This window comes from Zingiber officinale, chromosome 1A (genome assembly GCF_018446385.1).
Source record: "Zingiber officinale cultivar Zhangliang chromosome 1A, Zo_v1.1, whole genome shotgun sequence".
NCBI lineage: Eukaryota > Viridiplantae > Streptophyta > Magnoliopsida > Zingiberales > Zingiberaceae > Zingiber > Zingiber officinale.
Window position 1 is genome coordinate 142,183,847 of NC_055987.1, and position 24,965 is coordinate 142,208,811.

The window sequence follows — 24,965 nt, forward strand, 5'->3', positions numbered from 1 at the left end:
AGTGTACTAGTGTAATTATACAACAAGATAAACCGATACCTAATTACACTACGACCTTCTAATGGTTTGTTCCTTTCCATTTTGGTCGTGAGCTACCGCTTATAATTTATAAGGTACCGATAACATCATCTTCCGCATGTGACACCACATACTATATTATCTACAAGATAAATTAATTGAACAACTACAACTAAATGTAGACAATTGACCAAATGTGATTCTTTATTCATAATGAATGTTTACAAAGCTTAGCTTTCAAGTATACACCCAACAATCTCCCACTTATACTAATGACTAGTCGCCATATCTTCTACCATACATCCGATTCACATTCCTCCACATGCCGATCAAAAGCTTACTTAAGGGCCTTAGTGAAAGGATCCGCCAGTTATCTGATGATGTAATCTTGGCGATGACAACTTCTCCTCGCTCACGATATCTCGTATCAGGTAGCACCCTATATGTTTACTTGCCTTATGAGCTCGTGGTTCCTTCGAGTTTCAAGCTGCATCGCTATTATCACAATAAATTGTGATGATTTTGGGCAAACCAGAATCACATCTAAGTCCATTAGAAAGTTCCCGAGCCATACCGCTTCTTTAGCGCCGTGTCGCTACATACTCGCCCATGGTTGAGTCCAAACGATTTCGCTAACACCTCCATTAAATGGCTCCACCTCCCAAAGTAAACACATAGCCCGATGTAGACTTATTGTTATCCCTATCGATTGGAAATAAATCCTGTAACCCACAGGGAATGATCTGGCTTGGTAAACTAGCATATAATCTCTTGTCCTTCTTAGGTACTTTAATATATGTTTTACCGTAGTCCAATGTCCTTGTCCAGGGTTACTCTGATATCTTCTGACCATGCCCACGGCAAAACAGATATCAGGTCTCGTACATAGCATTGCATACATTAGGCTTCCTACAGCCGAAGCATAAGGAACTGCTTTCATGTCCTCTATCTCTTTTGACGTCTTTGGAGACATCTCTTTAGATAGAGCTACTCCATGTCTAAAAGGTAAGAAACCTTTCTTGGAATCCTGCATGCTAAAACGAGCAAGGATTGTATCTATATATGAAGCTTGGGACAGACACAACATTCTTTTCTTACGATCCCTTATAACTTTGATCCCAAGAATGTGTGTACAATCTCCTAAGTCCTTCATATCAAATTGTTTGGACAACCATACCCTTACGTCTGATAATACCTTGACATTGTTGTCAATTAACAAAATATCATCTACGTATAGTACAAGAAATACCACCACGCTTTCATACTTTTTATATACACAAGACTCATCCGGACTTTGAATAAATCCATACGACTGGATTATTTCATTAAACCGGATGTTCCAACATCTTGAAGTTGCTTTAGTCCATAAATGGACCGATTGAGTTTGCACACTAGATGCTCTTTGCCTTTTCAATGAACCCTTCCGTTGCTTCATATGGATGTTCTATTCAAGACTTCCATTAAGAAAGTCTTGACATCCATTTGCCAAATCTCATAATCCATACGAGAAGAATGGATAAGAGTATCCAGATAGACTTAAGCATGGCCACCGTGAAAAGGTCTCCTCTTTCCGAGTGTACCTTCGCAATGCCTAGCTTTGAAGGTTTCTATCTTCCCGTCATCTCCTCTTTTCCTTTGTAGATCCACTGCATCCAACGCTTTTACACCATCGGTGGTTCTACAAGTTCCCACACCTTATTAGAGTACATAGACTCTATTTCGTAATTCATTGCCTTTTGCCAAGACGCCATCTATATCTTGGAGTTCTTCGTCATATGTTCGTGGATCGGGTTCATGTTTACCCGGATCAAGTCCGAAGACTCTCAAAACACGAATCTTCAGGATGCCTTACAACCTCCCACTACGACGAGGCATCGTCTAGTTGTGTATCATGTGTGACACGTGTTGCAGCCTCTTGTGGTACTTCATCTTGTACTGTTGGTACTGAAGTAGACATGTCCTCTAAGTTTTTCTAAAACAACTTTACTCGGGCTTGTGATCCATTATATAGTCTCTTCTAAAAACCGGGCATTGGTGCTAACAATGACCTTCCGGTCTTTAGGACTATAAAATAAACCACCTTTCGTTCCTTTGGATATCCTACAAACACGCGAACTCTGACGGGATTCTAACTTATCAACATCTGGTTTCAAGACATGTGCTGGACTACCCCAACCGAATATGTCTTAGACGGGCTTCGCCCATTCCACAACTCTATGGGAGTAGAAGAAACGATTTGAAGGTTCGTAACGATATCTTTCCACAGCATATCCCCAAAACGAATTTGAACTCAATAACTCATCATTGATCTAACTATCTCCATAAGAGTCCTATTCCTTCGCTCTGCCACACCATTCTGCTGGGTACAATTGGGATTGAATCCCACTTTGATAAGTAATTCCTAAACTCTCCTAAGAGGTATTCGCCACCACGATCCGATCAGTAGTGTCTTGATACTTTACCTAATCGCTTCTCCACATCACCCTGTATTCTTCGAACTTATCAAAGCACTCGGACTGCGCATAAGGTAAATGTATCCATATCTTGAATAATCGTCACGAAAGAGACAAAATATTCAAAACCTCCTCTTCCCTGGACAGCATAGGACTACACAAATAAGAGTAAACCAATTCTAACACTTCTTCGGCTCTATACCCCTTCGAGGCCTTTTGGTCATTTTACCTTCCAAGCAAGATTCACAAGTTGGAAAATTTTTCAACTCAAATGAACTCAAAAGTCCATCTGCTATAAGCCTCAATCCTACTTAAGTTAATATGACCAAGCCTTAGATGCCAAAGATATGCTTGGTTCATCTTTTCTCTTATTAGAGTTAGAAGATGAGTTATAAATTTCCATGTTTTGCTTTGGCAAGAAATTGATTTAAAGTATACAAATTGCCAACTAATGCACCGTAATAGATAATCACTTTATTTCTTTTAATAACTACATCGTTATTGAAAGAAACCGAATATCCATCTAAAAACAGTTTAGAAACCAAATTAAATTCTTTCTAAAACCGGTACATAAAGACAATTTCTTAAAATCAAATTCTATTTCTACTAAAAGATAAGTAGACGCCTCCCACTGCAAAAACTGCCACCTTAGTAGCATTGCCCATGTAGATGTGAATTTCTCCTTCGATAGTCGCCGAGTTTCCGAACCCCGCAGGAATGCAGACATGATCATGGCTCCTGTATCACACACCGGTAGATAACACCGCTAAACATGTTTCAACAACTAGAGTATGAGATATACCTTTGTTTTGGTTCCTACGAGGACATTCCGCCTTCTCCTGCTTACAGATGAAGCACTTGCCCTTCTACCTCTTCATTCCAGACTTTAAATCCCGTACACTGAGATTTATTCACTTTCTTTGATCCATTTGTTTCTTCTTCTTCTTTCCTTTGGTTTAGAAGTAGAACCATTTTCAAGATAGTGAATTTGAGCATTGTGACGAAATAATCCTTCGGCTGCTTGTCAGTAGTTCCGTTAATGAATAAACCCTCTTATTCATATTATAGTTCAAACGGAACCGCTCAAAACTTGTAGCGTTTGGAGGATCATATCGATCCGGGTTTCCCCATCAATTTCTCCAAGGATCTGTATCTCGTTCAGATAAGTCATCATCTTTAGGATATGATCCCTCACGAGTACCCTGCATGGTGGCTGCCATTATTTTTCTCATGGCTTCTTGCCTAGCCCTATCCTGATGACCAAAGAGTTCCTTAAAATTGTTCATAATATCATAGTCGTTGGTAAATCTTGATGTCGATGTTGCAATACATTTGACATTGAAGCCAAATGTAACACCGCGCCATCTCATCCGCTTTACCAATTTCCTATGATATTCAATCTCCTCTTGGGTAGATTCACCAATAGGTGCATATGGGCATTAGGTTGAAATTTATAGCTTAAGAATAAGAACAATGTCCGTGTTTCTTTTCCAATCATGTAGTTTGGTCCAGTAAGTTTTTCAGTATGATGGACAATGGGTTGAAAGACATCCTAAGAATCACAAATAACTTTTGGTCGAACTCTAAATTTAGAATAATATTGATTCCTCAAACAATACTATTTTAAATTAACCAACACCTCAAAACACCGTGAATTTTATATGCCACGTTAGTGTGGACGATACAAATTCAACATTTGTAAAAGGAGGGTTTTATCCCATTAATTTTATTATCTTGTCAACCTAACTTTTGACAAATAAAATTAATAGTTGGTGTCTTTTGGTCACACAAATAATAGCACCGATGGGGAGGATTCTATTAGATGTGTCTAAGTGTAAACCATTACTTGACACTAAGTTCATTAATAAGATTATGCTCCTTCCGTTGGGGAAGATCACACTCTTAATTAACTTCCTATAGTCATCCAAAATGGAAGTCCTGCTCTAGTGATCCACAAACAAGCTCATCCGCATGGAGGAAGGCACTCGAGCCAACGCGCAAGCTTGTTTGCATCACTTACAAACCAAGAATGGAGACCATGGGATTTATTTAAAAATCCTCTCCCACTTAGTTATTTATAAACGAGGAATTTTAACTATGCTAACCTACTAAAACTTGTAAACTAACATGCACACACAAGATAATATAAAAGCAATAAATAGAAATTTTAATTTTAACTATTATGCCTTTTATCACTAATTGTCCTCCGTGTGTTGTCATCCCAAGTTGCCTGCCATATTTGGCCACCGCCATCGATCTGCTGTCGATCCATCTTGCTCCTAGTTCCACTGCTCTCGTCCTTAGAAGGTTCCACGCTTGCAAGATTCGATCCATGACATAAATAGAATTTTACATTTTGATCCTATATTTCATAAAAGGAATATATGTATCTAGATCAAAATAAAATCCTAATAAAGCTAAATACAGCTCCTGTTATAATGCACACACAGATAAATGCTCTTGACATGTCCAAGGGTCCAATCACACACATAATAACTAAAAGCCATAATAATTGGATCCCGCATCCACAAAGTTAGCACATCCTACTATTAACTGCCTAAATTATGTATTATATGTGCATAATTAAACGAAATACCAAATACACAGAGGCAAAACCATAGCTCGATACCAATTGTTGGTTGCTACTCAAAACCTATAGGTTCCACTGCATAAAAATTTTTGTACAAGATCCGAACCTTTCCTAGCTACCATGTGTTCTTTTAAATTAAATTTGGATCGCATGCTGAACACGCTTGATCCAAAACTTAATCTATTTTTCTTTAGGTTTTGACTTGGATCTCCTACGGAACTTTACACGCTCGACCCAAGTCTCCTTAGGTTATTAATTCCATTAAATATTAATTTCCATAATTGGTTCCGATCGACGTGGCGAGGCACATGGCCTTCTTGGATACGGGAGCAACCACCACCGACTAGACAAAACCTTTATAGAAAGCTAATATTTAATTTCCTAAAATAACTTTAGGTTAACCAAAGAGAACAATCAAATCACAAAGAAAAGAAAACAAAAGAACACAAGATGTCGAAAAACATATTCGAAATTCTAGAACGTAAGCCTCTTGTATTTGGTATTATTTCCATAAATAACTAGCATGATGCGGAAATAAAATTACTAGTTATACCTTGTAGAAAAACCTCTTGATCTTCTAGTATTCCTCTTCTAACCCTGGACGTTGTGTGGGCAACGATCACCGAGATGAGAAACCACCAACCACCTTCTTCTCCTCCAAGCAAAGTTCGCCACAAAGGAAAACTTCACCAAGAAGAAAACCAAAATACTAACCAAGCTCCAAGAGATGCTAGTTTTCTCCTTCTTCTTCTTCTCTAAGTAGTATCCGCCACCACAAGAGCTCCAAGGGAGAGAGAGAGGTTCCACCACAAGAGGAAGAGAGGAGAGGATGGGCCACACCAAGGAACAAAAGAGGAGAGAAATAATAGATGTTGTGTTTTATGAAGGCACCTCACCCTTCTTTTATATTCCTTAGCCTAGTAAATTAGGAAATTTAATTACAATAAAATTTCCTCAATTTCGACATGATTTAATTGAGAAAAATAAAATAAAATTTCCCAATTAAATCTACATTGCCGACCACATCATTGGAGAACAAATTGGACAAGTTTCCAACAATTAAAACTTCCTAATTTGTTTCCGAAATTTTAAAATTAAAATTTCTCTTTAAAAATCTCTACATGGTTAATAAAAGAAATTTCTATAATTTTAATTTTACAACATGTGAATAATTTTTAAAGAGAAAATAAAATATCTCACCAATCTATAAATAAGGAAAGAGATCTAATCTCTTTCTTTAATCTTTTGTAAATTTTACAAGAGAGATAATTTAATTTAAATTCTCTTTAATAAATTATTTCTTCCACATAATAAAAATTAAAATTAAAATTCTTTTTAATTTATTTTGGCCGGCCCTACTAGCTTGGGTTCAAGCTAGGGCCGGCCACCCAATCTTATACCTAGGCCGGCCCTAGCTTATTTCCCAAGCTAGCTTGGCCGGCCCCTATTGGGTGGGTATAGAAGGTGGGTATAGGTGGGTATAGAACTCTATAACTAAGAGGCTATGATAGGGACCGAGAGGAGGAATTGGCTTTGGTCTCCCGATAAAATTAATAATCCCGTGTTCGCCCCGAACACACAACTTAATTTTATCAATGATAATTCATTCCACTAGAGAACTATCATTGAACTACCGCACCAATCCCAAATTACATTTTTGGGCTCCTTCTTATTATGAGTGTGTTAGTCTCCCTGTGTTTAAGATATCGAATGTCCACTAATTAAGTGAGTTACTGACAACTCATTTAATTAATATCTAAGTCCAAGAGTAGTACCACTCAACCTTATCGTCATGTCGGACTAAATCCACCTGCAGGGTTTAACATGACAATCCTTATGAGCTCCTCTTGGGGACATTATCAAACTAGTATCTCTAGGACACAGTTTCCTTCTATAATCAACAACACACACTATAAGTGATACCATTTCCCAACTTATCGGGCTTATTGATTCATCGAACTAAATCTCACCCATTGATAAATTAAAGAAATAAATATCAAATATATGTGCTTGTTATTATATCAGGATTAAGAGCACACACTTCCATAATAAACGAGGTCTTTGTTTCTTTATAAAGTCAGTATAAAAGAAACGACCTCAAATGGTCCTACTCAATACACTCTAAGTGTACTAGTGTAATTATACAGTCAAGATAAACTGATACCTAATTACACTACGACCTTCTAATGGTTTGTTCCTTTCCATTTTAGTCGTGAGCTACTATTTATAATTTATAAGGTACCGATAACATCATCTTCTGCATGTGACACCACATACTATGTTATCTACCGTATAAATTAATTGAACAACTACAACTAAATGTAGACAATTTGACCAAATGTGATTCTTTATTCATAATGAATGTTTACAAAGCTTAGGCTTTCAGTATACACTCCAACACGTGTAGATGAGCGCTGATCATTCTGCGCTTATCACCTTGAAGGCGCCTTCATAGGTCTTCAAGGCGCCTTCCAAGGTGCCTTCCAAGGCGCCTCCATAGCCAACCGAGGCGCCTTCAGGCCTGTTTCGTGGCCAGGTCAGCTTTTGCACCCGAGGCGCCTCCAAGCTCCATGGAGGCGCCTCGGACACTGTTCATCTGATGGAAAACATCATTATTTTGTACCTGCAAGGCATGTTAGTCCCAAACAATATCCTGCAACACAAAGTTAGCATAAAGCAACAGTATGAATATGATAAAGAATATTATGACAGTCTCCGGACTGTCCGGGTCTGACTTCGGATTTTCGTCCGAAAACCCTAGGTCGACCCGACGCCTACTGTTCCCTCTACGGAGAACGCGTCCTCACCTACTCCACTCAGGAGATTTACCTGTTGCTAGTGTGATCCTCCAGATCGACTGGACTTTTGCTCAGCACTCGACGCTTCCGGACTTTCTACTAGACATCCGCTTTCCGGCTAGTCCAGTCTTTCACCTGGTTCGCAACACCAGGAATTTCCACCTAGGGTTACCACCCCTTAGGACTTTTGCCTAAAGTCATCGACCTGCCAAGACTTTCCGCATAGGGTTACCACCCCCTATGACCTAGGGTTACCGCCCCCTAGGGTTTTCCCTTTGCCTAACCGTAGCTAGGATTTTTCTCCACCTAGGGTTACCGCCCCCTAGGACCTAGGGTTACCACCCCTAGGGTTTTCACCTGCCTAACCGCAATTAGGACTTTCCTGAAACACTCATTCAATATGTTAGATAATAACAACCCTTAACTTTGAATCCTTTGTCATTATCAAAACTCAGGTTCGATCGTCGGATGCTTCCCGCACCAACATCTTCCCCTTTGGACATTGGCTTCGATAATGTCCATTTTGGTTGCACAAGAAACATACAATGTGTTCTTTACTCTTCTTTATTGTGGGGATTGTCTCCTTGGGCTTCTCCTTGCCCTTGGGTACTACTTGGCTCTTCTTCTTGGTCAATTTTGGACACTTGCTCTTATAGTGTCTATGTTCCCTACACTCAAAGCAAATGATATGATTTTTATTATTTACAATCAAAATTTCTATACCTTTGCTTGTAGGGGTGACACTTGATCTTCCATTTGATTTATCTTGCATTGTGGAGGTTGCATCATCTTCTTCTTCTTCTTCTTCTCCTCTTGAGGGTGTGGGTGCTTCCACCTCTTCAACTCTTGAGGATGTGGATACTTCCACCTCTTCCTCTCTTGAAGATGTAGAAGATCTCTCATCTTCTTCCTTCTCCTCCTCTTCCTTCTTCTCCTCGAATGTTGACCTTATGTCAACATCGGATTGGTCTTTCTCTTCTTGGATCAATGAGTCCTTCTCCTTGGACTCCTCTACTCCTTGGAATTGTGACGGATCTTCATGATAGGCAATGATATTCTTCCAAAGATCACATGCACTTGTGCATTCACCTACACTCACAATGATATTAGAAAGTAATAAATTTAACAAGATTTTTGTTACCTCCTTATCCGCCTCCGCTTGCTTCCGTTGTTCCTCGATCCAATGTCGAGGTTGGAGGCACTTCCCCTTTTTGTCCTTTGGAGGCTCAAATGGATCTTCCAAAGCAATCCATTGATTTCAATCCATTTGGAACCAAGTTTCCAACCTCGTCCTCTAATAATTGAAGTCTTCTTTGTCGTACGGAGATGGAATTCGAATATCCCATCCGAGTCATCCTTCAATCTCCATCTTCTTCTTCCTCTAGCTTCTTGCTCTCTTGACGATTAGTCCGTAGAAGAACGACCTTGCTCTGATACCAATTGTTAGGACTGATGTGCCCGCTAGAGGGAGGGTGAATAGCGTTTCGTCGCGCTTACGTCGGTTTGCTTTGTCTTGTTGTTGTGCAGCGAAATACTCGAAGACAAACACTCATAATGTTAACACCTAGGGTTTACTTAGTATCCACCTCAAGAAGAGGTGACTAATCCAAGGATCCACACACGACACGCTATCTCCACTAAGAACAACTCCTTCTCGGTCGCAGCCGAAGGCGGAGAAACCTCGTACAAACTCACACTACAACACAACACTTCCACAAGAAGAAGAAAGGCAAATACAAAAGAATACACTCTTCCTCTAGCTTACTTGTTGCTTGTAGTAGCCTCTTGAACCTTGGGAATGCAACCCAAGAGCCTTCAAGAACTAGCTATGAGAATCTGGAGAAATCGCTGTGAGAATCGGAGAGGAATCGCAGGAAAGAACGCAAAGTTCTAGCGAAGAAAATGCTCCGCCTAGGCTTTAAACAGTGCTCCCAATCGATCGAATTCATCCTCAATCGATTGTCACGTCAATACCGCTCCATCGCAGCCGTCCATCACCTGCATCTTGCACAACAGTCACTTCCCAATCGATCGACCGATCGATTAGGACTTCCTGAATCGATCGCCCGATCGATTCAGAACCTTTTTGTGCTCTCGCATCCGCGTGAGAGCTTCTGCTGCCTCGATCGCCCGATCGATTGAGAAAGCCTCTGTGCTCGCGATTTCATATCTCAATTGATCGGCCGATCGATTGGGCCTTCCCACAATCACAGCACAGCCCAAATCGATCGACCGATCGATTTTGACCCTATTCAATCGATCGCCCGGTCGATTGAACACTCTGAACTTGACTCAAACTCAAGTCTAAAGTCTCAAACCCAACTTCCGATCAACCGTGACCTGTTGGGTCTCCATGCCTAACATTTGGACCCACACCCGACCAACCTCGAACTAGCCTTCTAGCCTCCTCCATCAGCCTTGCGTCTCTCAGATATCTCCCCATTCTTCACACCTTGCCTTCAGGAGCTTCCTTCGGCCTCATCCTAGTTGTCGGGTCTTCCTTGCCAAGTCATACCAGGACTTACCTTGCCAAGACCACATGCTTGGACTTACACCCTTTGCCAAGATCACACTTGGACTTTCCAACTGCATGGCTCCTCACCAGGACTTTCTACTTGCATAACTCCTCACCAGGACTTTCTCTTGCCTAGCTCCTCACTAGGACTTTCCCGTTTCTTGGCTCCTCACCAGGACTTTCCAAATACCTAACATCCAGTTAGGACTTTCCCAGTCAAGTCTCCTGTCAACCTTGACCTACTTGACTTGTATTCTCATCAACCTGGTCAACCCTTTGACCATCTCCATAACCGAACGATTACTCCAGCAATCTCCTTATATTGTCAAACATCAAAACTCAAATCCTGACTCAAGCTTGACTCAACTCAAGCTTAGTCAAACTGATCAACCTTGACATAAGGAAATTGCCCCAACAGGAATATCTATCCCATTTACCGCTCCTCTCCAAGCCAATAGCAGGCAAAAGGTTATGGATGTACATGTCGACAACCGAGGGAGCGGTCACCACGACTTTGCTATGCCATGAGGATAATCTAGAACACCCCCATCTATTTTTCAAGTCACTTGTTGAAAGATGCCCAGAGCAAGTACACCACTTTGGAGATATTGGCTCTGAGATTGGCCTTCACCACTCGACGACTGAGGTCGTATCTTTCGTCTCACCTAATCATAGTCTGCACCATGGACCAAGTGCTAATAAACCTAAAATCCTCAGGGAGATTGATCAAATGGATCATCGAACTGAACGAATATGATATTAAGTATCAGTCGTGAACTGCTATCAAAGCCCAAGCCCTAATGATTTCCTAACTAAAGTTCTCGACTAGGAAGTTGAAGGAACATGGAAATTTTATATGAATGGATCGGCTACTCTGTAAGACAACAATGTCAAAATATTATTAATATCCTCTTGGGAAGACATGCCATAACTCTTTGTCCGAGCACCCAATAATGAAACTGAGTATAAGGCTTTACTCATAGGACTCCAAGCAGCAAAGTGAGTCAAGGCTTCCCGTGTTGTCATCCACTCAGACTCTCAATTGGATGTTCATCAGCTAAAAGGAAGCTTTCAAATCAATAATAATCAACGGATTCTTCAAATCGATCAAGTACCAAGCAAAAATAAGTCTACTGATTGGAGGACCCCTCTCACTACTTTCCTCTAGCAGGAAACTTTGCCTACTGATCCGGAGCAAGCCTAACTACTCAAGAGCAGAGCTCCTGAATTCACTCTAATCGGGGATCAGTTATATCGGTGAGCCTTCTCACGCCCCCTCCTCAAATGTCTTGGTTCTGATGAAGCAGATCATGTCATGAGAAAAATTCATGAGGGTATTTATGGAAACTATATTGGGGGTGGACACTCGCTCAAAAGGCATGGTTGGCGGAGTATTTTTGACCGACTATGCAAGAGGAGACAACCTGATTTATCGCCGCTTGTATTCATTGTCAGAAACATCAGCACCTCTATTATCACCCGACTGAGTTCCTGAAGACCTCCACTGTCTCCTACCCTTTCGATTAGTAGGGTATGAATATTGTAAGTTTCTTCCCAATTAGGCCTCAACAGAAGAAATTTCTTTTTATGTAGTGGGCTACTTCTCCAAATGGGTTGAGGTCAAAGCCTTAGCCCGGATAACAGAAGATGTCGTCAAGAAATTCCTATGGCAGAATATTGTCTACCGACAAGGTCTGCCTCACAGGATCATCTCTATCAACGATTGACAATTTTAGGACTGCAAACTTAGGGAATGATGTGAAGGCTTCAGTATTCAACAAACTTTTACCTCGATGGCCTGCATACAAAGCAATGAGTAGACGGACATTATTAATTGAGAGATAGTCTGAGTGCCTAAAATTAAACTAGATCATGTTAAAGGTAGCTGGATGGATGAATTGACGAACATCCTCTGCGCTTACCGAACCACTCATCAGGAAAGCACGGGGAGGACTCCCTTTCACCTTATTTACGATAGAGAAGCGATTATCCTTGTGGAAATTAGTGAACAGTTTACTCGGAGAAGCACCTATGGTCAAAACAACTCCGACCAGCGATCCTTGACCTCGACTTGATCACTAAGACTTGGGAAAAAGCAGTTGCTCGATAGAGGATGTGCCAAAACTATAACATGCGAGTCATTCCTCGCACTTTCCAAGTGGGGGACTTGGTTTGGAAGAATGTCAAGTCTGTTGGAGATGCCAACAAGCTAGATCCACAATGGAGAGGACCGTTTTAGGTCATCTACAAGCTAAGTTCAGGGGCATTCTAACTGTAAGATTTGAACAACAAGGAGCTCGATCAACCATAGAGCACACACTTGAACCCATATTGTTCCTAAAAAGTTCACGTATCCCTCATTTATCCTTCACACACTATCAAAGTTTTGTATCTTTCTTATTTATCAATGAAAAAGAACTCCTGGTATATTCATGGTCTTTCTCCCAATCGCCCGACTTAGACATAGCCAGGGTTGAGATCAAAAGCAACAATATCAATCTTCCCTTCGTACAAGGGTCAAATGCATATTGTATCTCCATCGGCAATGTTTGTTTCTGGGTCAAAACTCTCCCAACTCAGACATAGTCGGAGTTGAGAACAAAGGTGACAATATCAACCACCCCTTCACATAAGGGTCAAGCGTATATTGTATCTCCATTGACAAATATTTTTTTTAGGTTGAAACTCCCTCGACTCGAACATAGTCAGAGTCGAGATCAAAGGCGATGATACCAACCTCCCCTTCGTACAAGGGTCGAATGCATATCGTATCCCCATCAGTAAATATCTGTTTCTCAGCACAAACTCCCCCGACTTTAACATAGTCGGGGTATATCAAAGACGACAATATCAACATTCCCTTTGTACAAGGGTCGAGCGCATATCGTATATCTATCAGTAAATATCTATTTTGGGGTCCAAACTTCCCCGACTCAAATAGTCCTAGGAAAACGTACATAAAAATTTTTTGTACAAGTGTCGAACCTTTCCTTAAATAACCTATTGTGTTCTTTAGAAGTTAAATTAGGAATCGCAGACGGAACTTAACATCATTCATTCCAAATTTAACTATCTGTTCTTAATGGTTTAGATTTGAATCGCAAGCGGAATTTAACACTATTGATTCAAATCTACCTAAGTTATTAATTCCATTAAATATTAATTTCCTAAATTAGCTTCCAGGACTGCATGGCGAGGCACATAACCTTCTTGGATATGGGAGTAACCACCACCGCCTAGGCAAAGCCTTTTAAGGAAAGCTAATATTTAATTTTCTTAAATAACTCTAGGTTAACCAAAAAGAACAATCGAATCACAAATTCGAAAAAGAAGAAAACACAAACTCGAAAAATAAATTCAAAATACTAGATCTAATTGCCTCTTGTATTTAGAATTCATACAAAGAAAAATAACTAGTATGATGCGAAAGAAAACTACTAGTTATACCTTCTCTTTGTAAGCTAATGACCTCAAGATCTTCTGCCGTATTCCTCACATCGCCTTGGACGTCGTGTGGGCGACGATCCTCTAAGATGAACACCACCCAAAAGTTTCCTCCTCTTCTTCTAAAATCCGGCCACCACCACCACCAAAGAGAACAGAGCAAAAGGGAAAAGAGAAGGGAGAGAGGGGTCGACTACTTGAGATCTCCAAGCAAAAGAATAAGATTTGTGTGACTTGTGTCTCATGAAGCCCCCTTACCCCTTCTTTTATATTACTTGCCCAAGGTAAATAAGGAAAAACTTTTTACAAAAAATAAAATCATCCTCTAATTTTTCCTTTTCCCTTTTTATTTTTCCTTTTCTTTCCTCTTGATTGAATCAATCACCAACATTAATTTTTGTGATGATTTTTTATTTTTAATTATGGTCGGCCCCTTGCTTGGGCACCAAGCAAGGTGGTCGGCCACCTCATCAAGGAAAAAGGAAATATATTTTTTAAAATTTTACAAGAAGAAATCCTCTTATAAAATTTACAAGCTCTCTTTCCTAAAGTAGGAGTTAAAAAAGGAAAGTTCTAAAAATTAAAATCATGTTTTAAAATTTAAAACTTCTCTTATAAAATTTCCTTTTTTAACATGATGATAGAAAATTTTAATTTTAAAACTTATCTTCCTTTTTTTCTTAAACCATGAGGATGGTTAAAAAAGGAAAGTTTTAAAACTTTTAAAACTCTCTATTAATACATGTGGCCTAATTCAAATAAGGAAAGTTTTAAAAATTAAAATCTCTCTTTTAAAACTTATAGTTTTCTACAAAGAAAAGATTTTAAAAATTCAAAACAACCCTCTCTTTTTGATTTATTGTGGTCGGCCCCTTCATGCTTGGTCACCAAGCAAAGGGTCGACCCCTATAGAAGAGGATGTGGTCGGCCCTTGCTTGGTCACCAAGCATTGGGACGGCCCACTTCTTGGACACCAAGAAGAGCCTTACATTTGGATGGACTTGAGGTTATAATGAGACTACGATAGGGACCTAGAGGAGAAATTTGTTTTGGCCTTCCGATGAGCTTGAGTATCCCGTGTTCGCCCCGAACACACAACTCAAGTTCATCGATAATAACTCATTCCACTAGAGAGTTATTATCGTACTACCGCACCAATCCCAAATTACATTATGGGCTCCTTCTTATCATGAGTGTGTTAATCTCCCTGTGTTTAAGATAACAAATGTCCACTAATTAAATAAGTTACTGACAACTCACTTAATTAATATCTAGCTCCAAGAGTAGTACCACTCAACTTCATTGTCATGTCGGACTAAGTCCACCTGCAAGGTTTAACATGGCAATCCTTATGAGCTCCTCTTGGGGACATTTTCAACCTAGATAACTAGGACACATATTCCTTCTATAATCAACAACACACATTATACGTAATATCATTTCCCAATTTATCGGGCATATTGATTTATGAAGCTAAACCTCACCATTTGATAAGTCAAAGAAATAAACATTAAATATATGTGCTTGTTATTATATTAGGATGAAGAGCATACACTTCCATAATAACTAAGGTCTAGTTCTTTTATTAAGTCAGTACAAAAAGAACTTATGTAAAATGGTCCTATTCAATACACTTAAAGTGTACCAGTGTAATTTATTAATCAAGATAAACTAATACTTAATTACACTACGACTATTCTGATGGTTTGTTCCTTTCCATCTTAGTCGTGAGCAACTGTTTATAATTTATAGAGAACCGACAACATGATCTTCTGAGTGTGACACCGCACTCCATGTTATCTACTATATAAATTAATTGAACAATTACATTTAACAAATAAATGTAGATATTGACCAATGTGATTCTCTTATTTCAAAAATAAATATTTACAAAAGCTAGACTTTTAGTATACACTCCAACAGATATAATCGAGATTGATATCAAATGCAACGATATTAACCTCCCCTTCGTATAAACGTCGAGTGCATATTATATCTCCATCGGCAAATGTCTATTTCTGGGCACAAACTCCCTCGACTTGGATATAGTTAGGGTCAAGATCAAAGGCGACGATATTAACTTACCATTCGTATAAGGGTCGAGCGTGTGTTATATCTCCATCTGCGAATGTCCATTTTTAGGCCCAAACTCACCCGACTCGAACCTAATCAGCGGAGAGGTCAAAGGCTCGGTAGCAACAACCTCTCCCCCTCAATCATGATTGAGCACGTAAGGCTTGGATTCTCCTTGTCAATTCCTCAACCGGATTTCTTATGAACTTAAACGGAAATGTTACTTTGACTCCTCCATTGGCGCCAAACGGATCTTTTCATTATGATATCAAGAAGTCAAAGGATGGACAACAAAAATTTCCATGGCTTTTCATTGCACCTCAAGAAATTAATTATAACCATTTGGAATCACCAAAATAAAAAGAAGATATTACGCAAAGTCCGCCATGTCTTCTTCTCGGATGCCTTCTGAGACTCTAGCCAAACTGATGATGGGAGGAGGCACATCAACTGGAAGGCTCCCCGTCTCTCTCAGTTGATTCATTGTACCCTCCATGCCATACTGGACCATTTTGACCATCCGAGTGTCAAGCAAATCGTAAAATTTTGACGAGCGAAGGAAAGCCTTCTTCTTGATCTCTTAGCACTCACCCTCCCCGGCTTGATTCTCCTAAAGTTCCACCTCTTTATTCTTTAACTACCCCTTTGAGCCTCCAACTTTGAGGATCCCAAGGCCTCCAATTCAGCTTTAGTCGCCTCCACCTCAGCTCGGGTGGACTGTAACTCAGTCTACCAAGCCTCAACCACAAGTTTGTTTGCCTCTGTTTCGGCTCGTGGCTCCCAGTTCCACCTTTAGAAGCCTAAATTTGGTTTTGCTCACCTTCAACTCAGCCTTAGCTGCATCCAACTCAATTTTGTGTGCTTCAAACTCAACCTTTAACTTGTCCAGAGCCTTTCTCCATTTCCTCCTCCCTAACTTCAGTTTTTTATTTTGGACTTCCAAAGCCTCTACCTCCCTCTTCACCTTGTCCAAGTCAAAATGCGCCATGCGTTTCTCTGCTGTCAGGGTGGCTACTGATATCCTTGATCAATCTCCATTTGCGCTGAGGAGAGTGTTGGTGTGGCGGAAGCTGCTTGTCTCATTAAAGAAGAGGAGTGAATTGTGACCTGCAAATTAAAACTGATTTTTTTCTCTTGCTAATGATTCAACTAGGACACACATATTAATAGTAAAATAAGCACAACATAAAAGAGAAGAAGCACGAAGAATTACTTGGTTACAACTCTCAGGTTGATAGTCCGAGACTATGAAGAGCACTACGAAAATCTCCTTCTTTGAACACAAGTCGAAGGCGGAGAAATCCCTTACAGCAATTGAGCACTAGCGAAAGTAAAGAACTAAATACAAAGTTAAATGAGTGTGCTGATTATAAACTTTGAACATCAACCCTCCTTTTATAACCTTCATGACCGATGTGAGTGTTTGCTGACGTGGAACTTTCCAGGCATCTAGACTTGTCGAACTCAATCCACTTAGCAACGGACCGCTCAATGGATCTGGATAACTTCAGGCATACCAGGTGTCTAGAAGGGATCCCGACGCTTAAATTCTGCTAAGGTAGACATCGTCCTAATCTATTTTGGTAACGACGCCTGTTGATGTGACCACTCAATCCAAGCGCTTAGAATAGATTTAGACGCCTAGAGTCCGAGCGCTTGGAAACGCTCTAGGTGCTAGAATGGTCAACTTGTAGAGTTGACCATTTTCTTATCTAGTCGTCTCCAACTTGATTCCATTCTTCTCGAATAGTCTTCTTCCCAGCTTCTCGTCCCACGGATGCAACCTTATGTCCTACATGCTCCACTGAAGTACACTTTTGTAACTCCTCATATCTCAGATGCATCAAGTCTGTCGGCTCCTTTCCAGTATTTTCCTTCTTGCTTGCATGCATCTTCTGCCATCTTCGATGATCCTTAGTCATTGGGTCCTTATATGTCCTCCTAACTCTCTGCACACTTAGACATACATATTATATCCATAAGGTCGAACTTAAACTTAATATGTGTTTAAACTCGCATTAGAAATATGGCTAAACTACTTGGGGCTTACAATCTCTCTATTTTTATTGTAAATCAACATAGATTAGCTTAGAGAAAAAAATAAATAAAATACAATATATATTTTCAAAGTAGCAAGTCAATAAATATTAAAAACTCTCCCTAGAGTTATGTATTTTTCCTTCTAACTTTTTATACCTCCGATCATATTAAAAAATATTTAATTGTCAAAAAAAATCTAAATTTTTTACCAGTTGTAGTCCAAAATATTTTCTATCATAGAAAAATACTTTTCACTAAAAATTTATTTTAATTGATTTTTTTCTCAATTTTTAATATTTTCTTTGAACAATTATTAAAAAAAATTAACATGTCCAAAAATTCTAAAATTTTAAATAATGTTAGGAAACATGTCATATTTTTATAGAAAAATAATTGTCATAAAAAATTTCGTACAATTTATCTAAAAAAATTAATTAATTCGTGTATATCAAATCAGCCATATTTAAGAATTAAAATTTCCTTAGTTGATCAAAAAATTTCCTAAATGATTAAAATAGTTTTAGGTACGTATAATAAACTCTTACCTACTAGATTTATCAAATATTTCTGCAAGATCCAATATTTTGATACTTTTCTTATTGGCAACTAGCATTTGAAAATTAAGTTTTAGTCCCTCTTTTTCAAATTTTATTCTTTTGGTTCTTTTCTAAATTTGTTTTAAGGGTTTCTACTTGTTTCCTTAATTTTGTATTTTTATTTTTAAGGTTTTTAAAATCTCCTTTTGTGCAAGAATTGTCCAACTTATTTTCTATGTCTAATTTGACATTTTTCAATTTTATGCACTTATTTCTAACTTTGCATAAGGAACTAAAAAATATTTTTATTGTCTCATAAAAGTTGATCTGAGAATAGATTACGTACCTCACTTATCATTCTAAATTTGTCGGTTGAGGTTCCCCCTACACTATTGCTCTCTCCAAATGAGTTGTACCCTTCATTCTGATGAGTCACCATCATTGCAAGCCCCGCTATTTATTCTAACTCCGAATCTTCTAAGGAGTTATTCCAAGTTGCTTTTAGATTCTTGTATTTGTCTTGTGTAGGCTTCTTTTCCTTACCTTTTCCTTTGTTCTTCTTGAGTTTGGAGCAATTGTCTTTGATGTGATCTTATTCATCACAATTGAAGCATCTTACCTTCCTTTTCTCTTTCCTTCTTGACAATCTTGAAGATTGTTTCTAATCAAATTTGTTATATTTAAAAATCTTCTTCATCTTCCTTACCAGATAAGCTTCTTCATTGATGCCCAAAGATGTGACTGATTCCGAGTTGCCCTTCTTGGCTTGTAGAGCGATGTCGTGGTTCGCCGTTCCTGTTTCTTTCATAGCTACACATCTAGATTCGTGTAATTCCATAGTTGAAAAGAATTCTTCTAAACTACATACCTAGAGATTTTTTGAAATATAGTAGGAGTCTACTATTGATACCCATTCTTGAGTTTTTGGAAATGCATTGAGTGCAGATCTGAGCATGTCTCGATTTGTATTTACTTCTCCAAAGTTGCTGATGTAGGTGAGGATCTCTTTTAACTTTGCATGTAATTACGCTACCTTCTCATTCTTTTCTAGTCGAAGGTTGTTGACTTGATTTCTAAGCAAATCTTGCTTTGCCAATTTTTCTTCCAAGGTTTCTTCATAGAGTTCCATGAACTTCTCCCAAAGATCTTTGGCAGAGTTGTAGGCGCCAATCAGATTGAGTTCCTATGCAGATAATTTGCTCAGCGGGTGAGATTTAGACTTACCAATTCCTGTGAACTCGTCTCGTTGCTTTTTGATCCATCTTTGTTCCTCAATTTCTTCACCATCATTGTTCCTAGGTACTTCAAAACCAAATTTTATTCAAAGCATAATATCAAAATATGTTTTAAAAAATCCCTTCATTTTCTTTTTCCATATTGTGAACTCTCCTTCGAACTTAGATGGATGGATGTTTGATCCAATCATTCCTCCCAATCTAGTTGCTTAGTCAGCAATTAGTCCTTCTGAGCGGTCTGAATTTGATATCAATTGTTGGTGTGGCAAAAGCAGTTTGGATCACTAGAGGGGAGGGGTAAATTGCGACCTTTAAATTAAAACTGATCTTTTTCTCTTGCTAATGATTCATCAAGGACACACACATTAATGGTAAAATAAACACAACATAAAAGAAAGTGGCACGAAAAATTACTTGGTTACAACCTTCAGGTTTTTAGTCCAAAACTATGAAGAGCACTACGAAAATATCCTTATTCTAACATAAGTCGGAGGTGGAGGAACCCCTTACAGTAATTGAGCACTTGACAAAAGTAAATAACTGAATATAGAGAGTTAAATAAGTGTGTTGTTATAAACTTCAAATATCAATCCTCCTTTTATAGCCTTTGTGGTCGATGTGATGTTTGGTGACATGACACTTTATGGATGGACTCTAGGCGCTTGGACTCGTTGAACTCAATCCACTAGGCAAAGGTTTGCTCAACGGCTCTAGATGACTTTGGGCATTCTGAGCACCTAAAATGGATCCAAGCGCTTAGATTCTGTTGGCGTGGATACTGTCCTGACGTGGCTACTAAATCCAAGCTCCTGAAATATATCCAGGTACCTAGAGTCCAAGCGCCTAAAAATGTTCCAGGTGCCTAGAATAGTCAAGGGTTGACCATTTTCTTCTCTAGTTGTTCCCAACTTGATTTTGTTCTTCTCAAATAGTATTCCTCCCGATTTCTTGTCCCTTGCGTCCTTACGTCCTTCGCACTCCGTCGGAGTACTCTTCTGTAGCTTCTCATACCTCGGATGCACCAAGTCAGTCGGTGATTCTTCTTGCTCGCTTGTGTCTTCTGCCGTCTCTGATGATCCTTAGCCATTACTTGTATGTTCTCCTAAGTTTCTGCATACTGAGTTTGACATGCATGGCTCGATGATTTTGCTAGAACTCTGGAAATCATTGGTCGATGATACCAGTTTAGCTAAATGCATGGTTCCATCCAGCACGATTGCATCAGCCAAGGCCTTAATGGATAGGTTATCAACTGCCTCCTTCGCTTCAGACCATGCCCCTGTTATAGGATTGAAGAGAGTGAGCTCAATCTTGCACTCTTTAGGAACCTTTTATCCCTGGGGCGCCTATGAAGTAGTCAGGACAGGGTCTTTGCCTGCATTGAGGTAAGGGGACTATGCCGGAGTATCATTTTGACGAACTGGGAAATTTAGCCCGAATGTGGATGTGAAGAACTGGCCTGAACTGGAAGCCTCCCGACTCAATAGGTGAAATTCGGGTCAGGACCACCAATGGGGAGGTCGGGCTAGTTTGAGTCATTAGTGAACAACGCCTCTTCCTCCTTATTCTTAAGGGCATCCTCCACTTGCCCAAAGGGACCGATTTTGTAGCTATCATTTGGAAGATCTTTGTTGGAGCCAAGGTAGGGGCAGGTAATGTCCTCTCCTCGGGCATAATTGCATCCACGATCAAATTGATGATCGTCACAACCCTCGCCTCTAATTCAACTTCTGTCATCTTCACCACTTTGTTAACAAAGGCCTTCAGCATGGCATCAACTGCATGAGTCGACAAGTCTTCAGTTAGATATTAAAACCTATGAAGGTGAAAAGTCTTACCGAATAGAGCTTTGAGAGGAATCAGGATAAGGTTCAACCCAAATTTGTGAAGTAACTCCTACTCGAGTAGCAAATTACTATCGAATTTCTGGGATGGAACAAAATCACTCGACTCTAAATGGTAATTCTTCAAGGAAGGAGTTGTAGGTAACTTAAGTTGCTATCGAGTAGGCCAAGACATGGGACTTGGAGGCTTCATGAAGAAAAATCAAGTTTCCATCCCTTGTGAGAGGAAGGGAGTTTCTTTAGTTGAACGTAGTTCTAGAGGAAAAGAAGAATACTTCGTCTTCTATTTTTTTTAGGTAGAAAAAATAATGAAAGACTCGGGAAGTTAAGGGGATTCAGTATAGTCGAAAGAGGGTGGCTATGTTAGTGTGGATTCGAAAAGAGTTTGGACCAAGTTGAGATAAAAGAATATGAAAATACTACGACCCTGCAGAAAAAAAAAATTAAGATGTAGAAGAGAAGCCCGTTTAATAAGTAACCCCAAAAGAATGTCACAAAACCGAGTGAAGGGTGAGCGAGAGCGTCATTATTGTTTGGAATGACTATGCAGTGGTTGGCAGACATCTTATAAAACATCCTTATTAGATCTAATGGATCTATACTAAGTAATGGAAGATGACTCTGTAGTCATCGAAAGGTACGATACAGAGCAATAGAAGTTGAAACCTAGGGCTAGAAATCAATAGTTGATCAAAGTGGAGGGTGAAGGCAAAGAATAGTCACTTATCGAAAGGTTAGACGTGAAGCACTCAAAGACGAAGAAGACAAAAGCGGCGGCCGCATAAGCAAGGATTACTCGATGAAAGCAACGAAATCTCTTTTGGACCTAATATACCTTCACTCTCCCGACTCTGACCATTGAATCTCTGCAATCAAAATGATGGGATGGATTTTCAACCGTTCGATCAAGCTCATAAATCAAATCTCAGTAATCATTACAATTGGGATAACGATTCGACCACATCACATTAATAGACGTGACCTCAAAAACATACTGCCAACGCATACCTGACTCGAATATCCAACTTCTGACAGGTAAGGTATTGAGTCATTCCTCACTAAAGATACGAACAACGTAATTATTTTTCTTCGAAGAACATGTGAAACATAGCATTTAGCCCGGAAGACTTGGAAGTGTAGCTATTTATTTAAAAAAATATGGGTAACATAAGCATGAATCATAGAACACGTGAAGACTGTGAAAGTACAACTACAACTCTATAAAAGGTCGCTCACTCTTGCTAGCTCAAGAGGGAGGTACCCATCTCTATCTTTTTTTTCCATTTTTCCTTATCATAGACTTACTTAAGTGGTGAAGAGGCCGATACGGAACATCCTTGGCTGTCATTCTCTCCTTATGTCTTCTTTCCAAGCTCTAGCAGATCTCGTCACAAGTCCTTACTATCCTTAGAGATTGACGACTTGGTGAACCTCAATGTCAATTCACCGGTAGTTTGTTCGTCAACAATCTCAGGCATGATCAGAGATAATGCTCATTGCCAACTCAATGTGCACAACATAGTGGTGGTAGTTTAGAGTGTAATTTAATGATGAACAATTACGGAGCTAGAGATATTATTTATTTCAAATACAGACAATCAAACATATGGAAAAGAAGCAGCTCCGGGAATAGAATGAACAGAGCACCTGTATAATCCAATTCCGCCTTGATTTCTCTGATAATTTGTTGTTGGTACAAGTATTTAGTCTTTCAAACTAATTAATCTTAAGATGACGAATCTAGTTTCATAAAAATTTTGTATGGATAAATTAAAAAGTACCCAGGACAGTCTTCTCTTATTCATATGGTAAAAGATGATTTGCTCGCCCTCAGCGTCTCTGTCAATCCGTCTCTAGACTAATACGGAAGAGACAAATTATGAATGACTACTAGCTATTAGTACAAATGGTCAAGGTACGGGAGGACATGCTCATTCATGTGGCAAAAGGCGATTCGCTCGCCCCCAGCGCCCCCGCCAACCCGTCCCTAGGTCAACACAGAGGAGATAAATTACAGATGGCTACTAGCTATTAGTGCAAATGGCCAAGACATGAGGAAGATTATGCTCGTTCATGGACTTTGGGTGGCAGCAAATTCTAAAATAAAATTGCTCAAGTGAATGTAAACAACAACATTTCAATTTTTCCATGATTGAGTTTTTCAACGAAATAATTAAACAAAGAAACCAAAGGAAAAAAAGAAAAACAGAGAAGAGGAAGAAGATACCCGGATGGCATTGCCAGCTAAGACGAAAAAGGAAGCCGGTGAGGTAGGCTTCGCTGAGACCCATTCCTCTTCGTTGTCTCCAATCTCCACCTCCAATGCATCCACCTCGTTCAACTGACACACCACCGAGAACGCGTTCGTGTCCCGGTGAGACTCATATCCCGCCAGCTTAACCTCCTCCCCATTTTCCTCCGCCCCTTCCTTTTCCTCCCCGTACTTGGCGAAACGAATCATATAATACAAAGTGGACTCCGATGGCTCCACTTGGTACTTCGCCACTCCCAAGCCCTCCCACACCATCCCCCTCACCATCTCCTCCAGTTCCACCAGCTTAGTCACGAATGAGAGGGTCGTCTCGCTGCGAGGCAAGCAACAATTTACCAAACTAATCGGTCGATCGGAGACATCAAAGGAGTTAGTAGATTACATACCTGAAACGAGGGTTGCCATCGGGCCAGAGTAGGCTGAAGAAGTTGTCGACGCTGGCGGCGTCGTTGGCGCACGTGAACGTGATGGCCAGGCTCTCGTAGGCGTGCCCCGGGATCTGACCTATGTAACCGCCGTAGACCCTGGCAGAGCTATTCTTGATTTTGACCTCGCGAGGCAGCGGGAACAGCTCCTGGGAGACCATGCGGAGGAGGGAGTCGCGGAGATGAGGAGAGACGCGGTCGTACACGGCCTCAAAGCAGCCAACGGTGACCATGGCGTGCATCACCTGGTTCCGGACGGCGGTCCAGGAGGGTGATCCTCTATCCGCCAGGCCAATCCCGGACAAATCGATCTTAGGAAGCTGCCCCGGTGCTGCTTCGGATGCCATCGTCGCCTTCCTCTTTCCCCCAATTCCAAATCTCCAATCTCGACTTTCTTTTACTTTAATCATTAACCACTAAACGAAAAAGAATAATCAGCAGGCAACCCAAGGACTTTCCACCAGTCCAACGCGGTCTTGTTCAATGGCATCATGTATGATTAATAATAATAATAATTAAAAAATGAATTAGATATTTATTGGATAGCTTTTTCTTTAGTGAGATTTGAAATGCGTGCCATCGCTTGTGATTTCTATGTCCTTTCTACAACCACCCGGAAGCATGACGTCGTCCTTTAGTGAGATTTGAAATACGTGCCATCGCTTGTGAAATTAAATTTGACTTTAATGATTTAAGTTTAAATAATTAAATTTAAATTTAAA

General features: G+C 39.8%; 1 protein-coding gene across 2 annotated transcripts in view; it reads right to left on the reverse strand.

Annotated features, from left to right (window-relative positions):
- The window catches only part of LOC122036659 (2-oxoglutarate-dependent dioxygenase AOP2-like), an 82,987-nt gene extending 58,280 nt beyond the window's left edge, over positions 1 to 24,707 (reverse strand). The window contains exons 1-3 of one of the 2 annotated variants that reach the window (XM_042596067.1): positions 24,205 to 24,707; positions 23,774 to 24,131; positions 16,861 to 16,998 (exon numbers count right to left, since the gene is read on the reverse strand). In XM_042596067.1, coding sequence (XP_042452001.1) covers positions 16,903 to 16,998; positions 23,774 to 24,131; positions 24,205 to 24,653 — 903 coding nt within the window. In that variant the 5' untranslated portion in view covers positions 24,654 to 24,707 and the 3' untranslated portion in view covers positions 16,861 to 16,902. Of the gene's footprint in view, positions 1 to 16,860; positions 16,999 to 23,773; positions 24,132 to 24,204 lie in introns of those variants that run through there. The other variant, XM_042596061.1, reaches the window with a different exon arrangement.
- Positions 24,708 to 24,965: the final 258 nt, after the last annotated feature.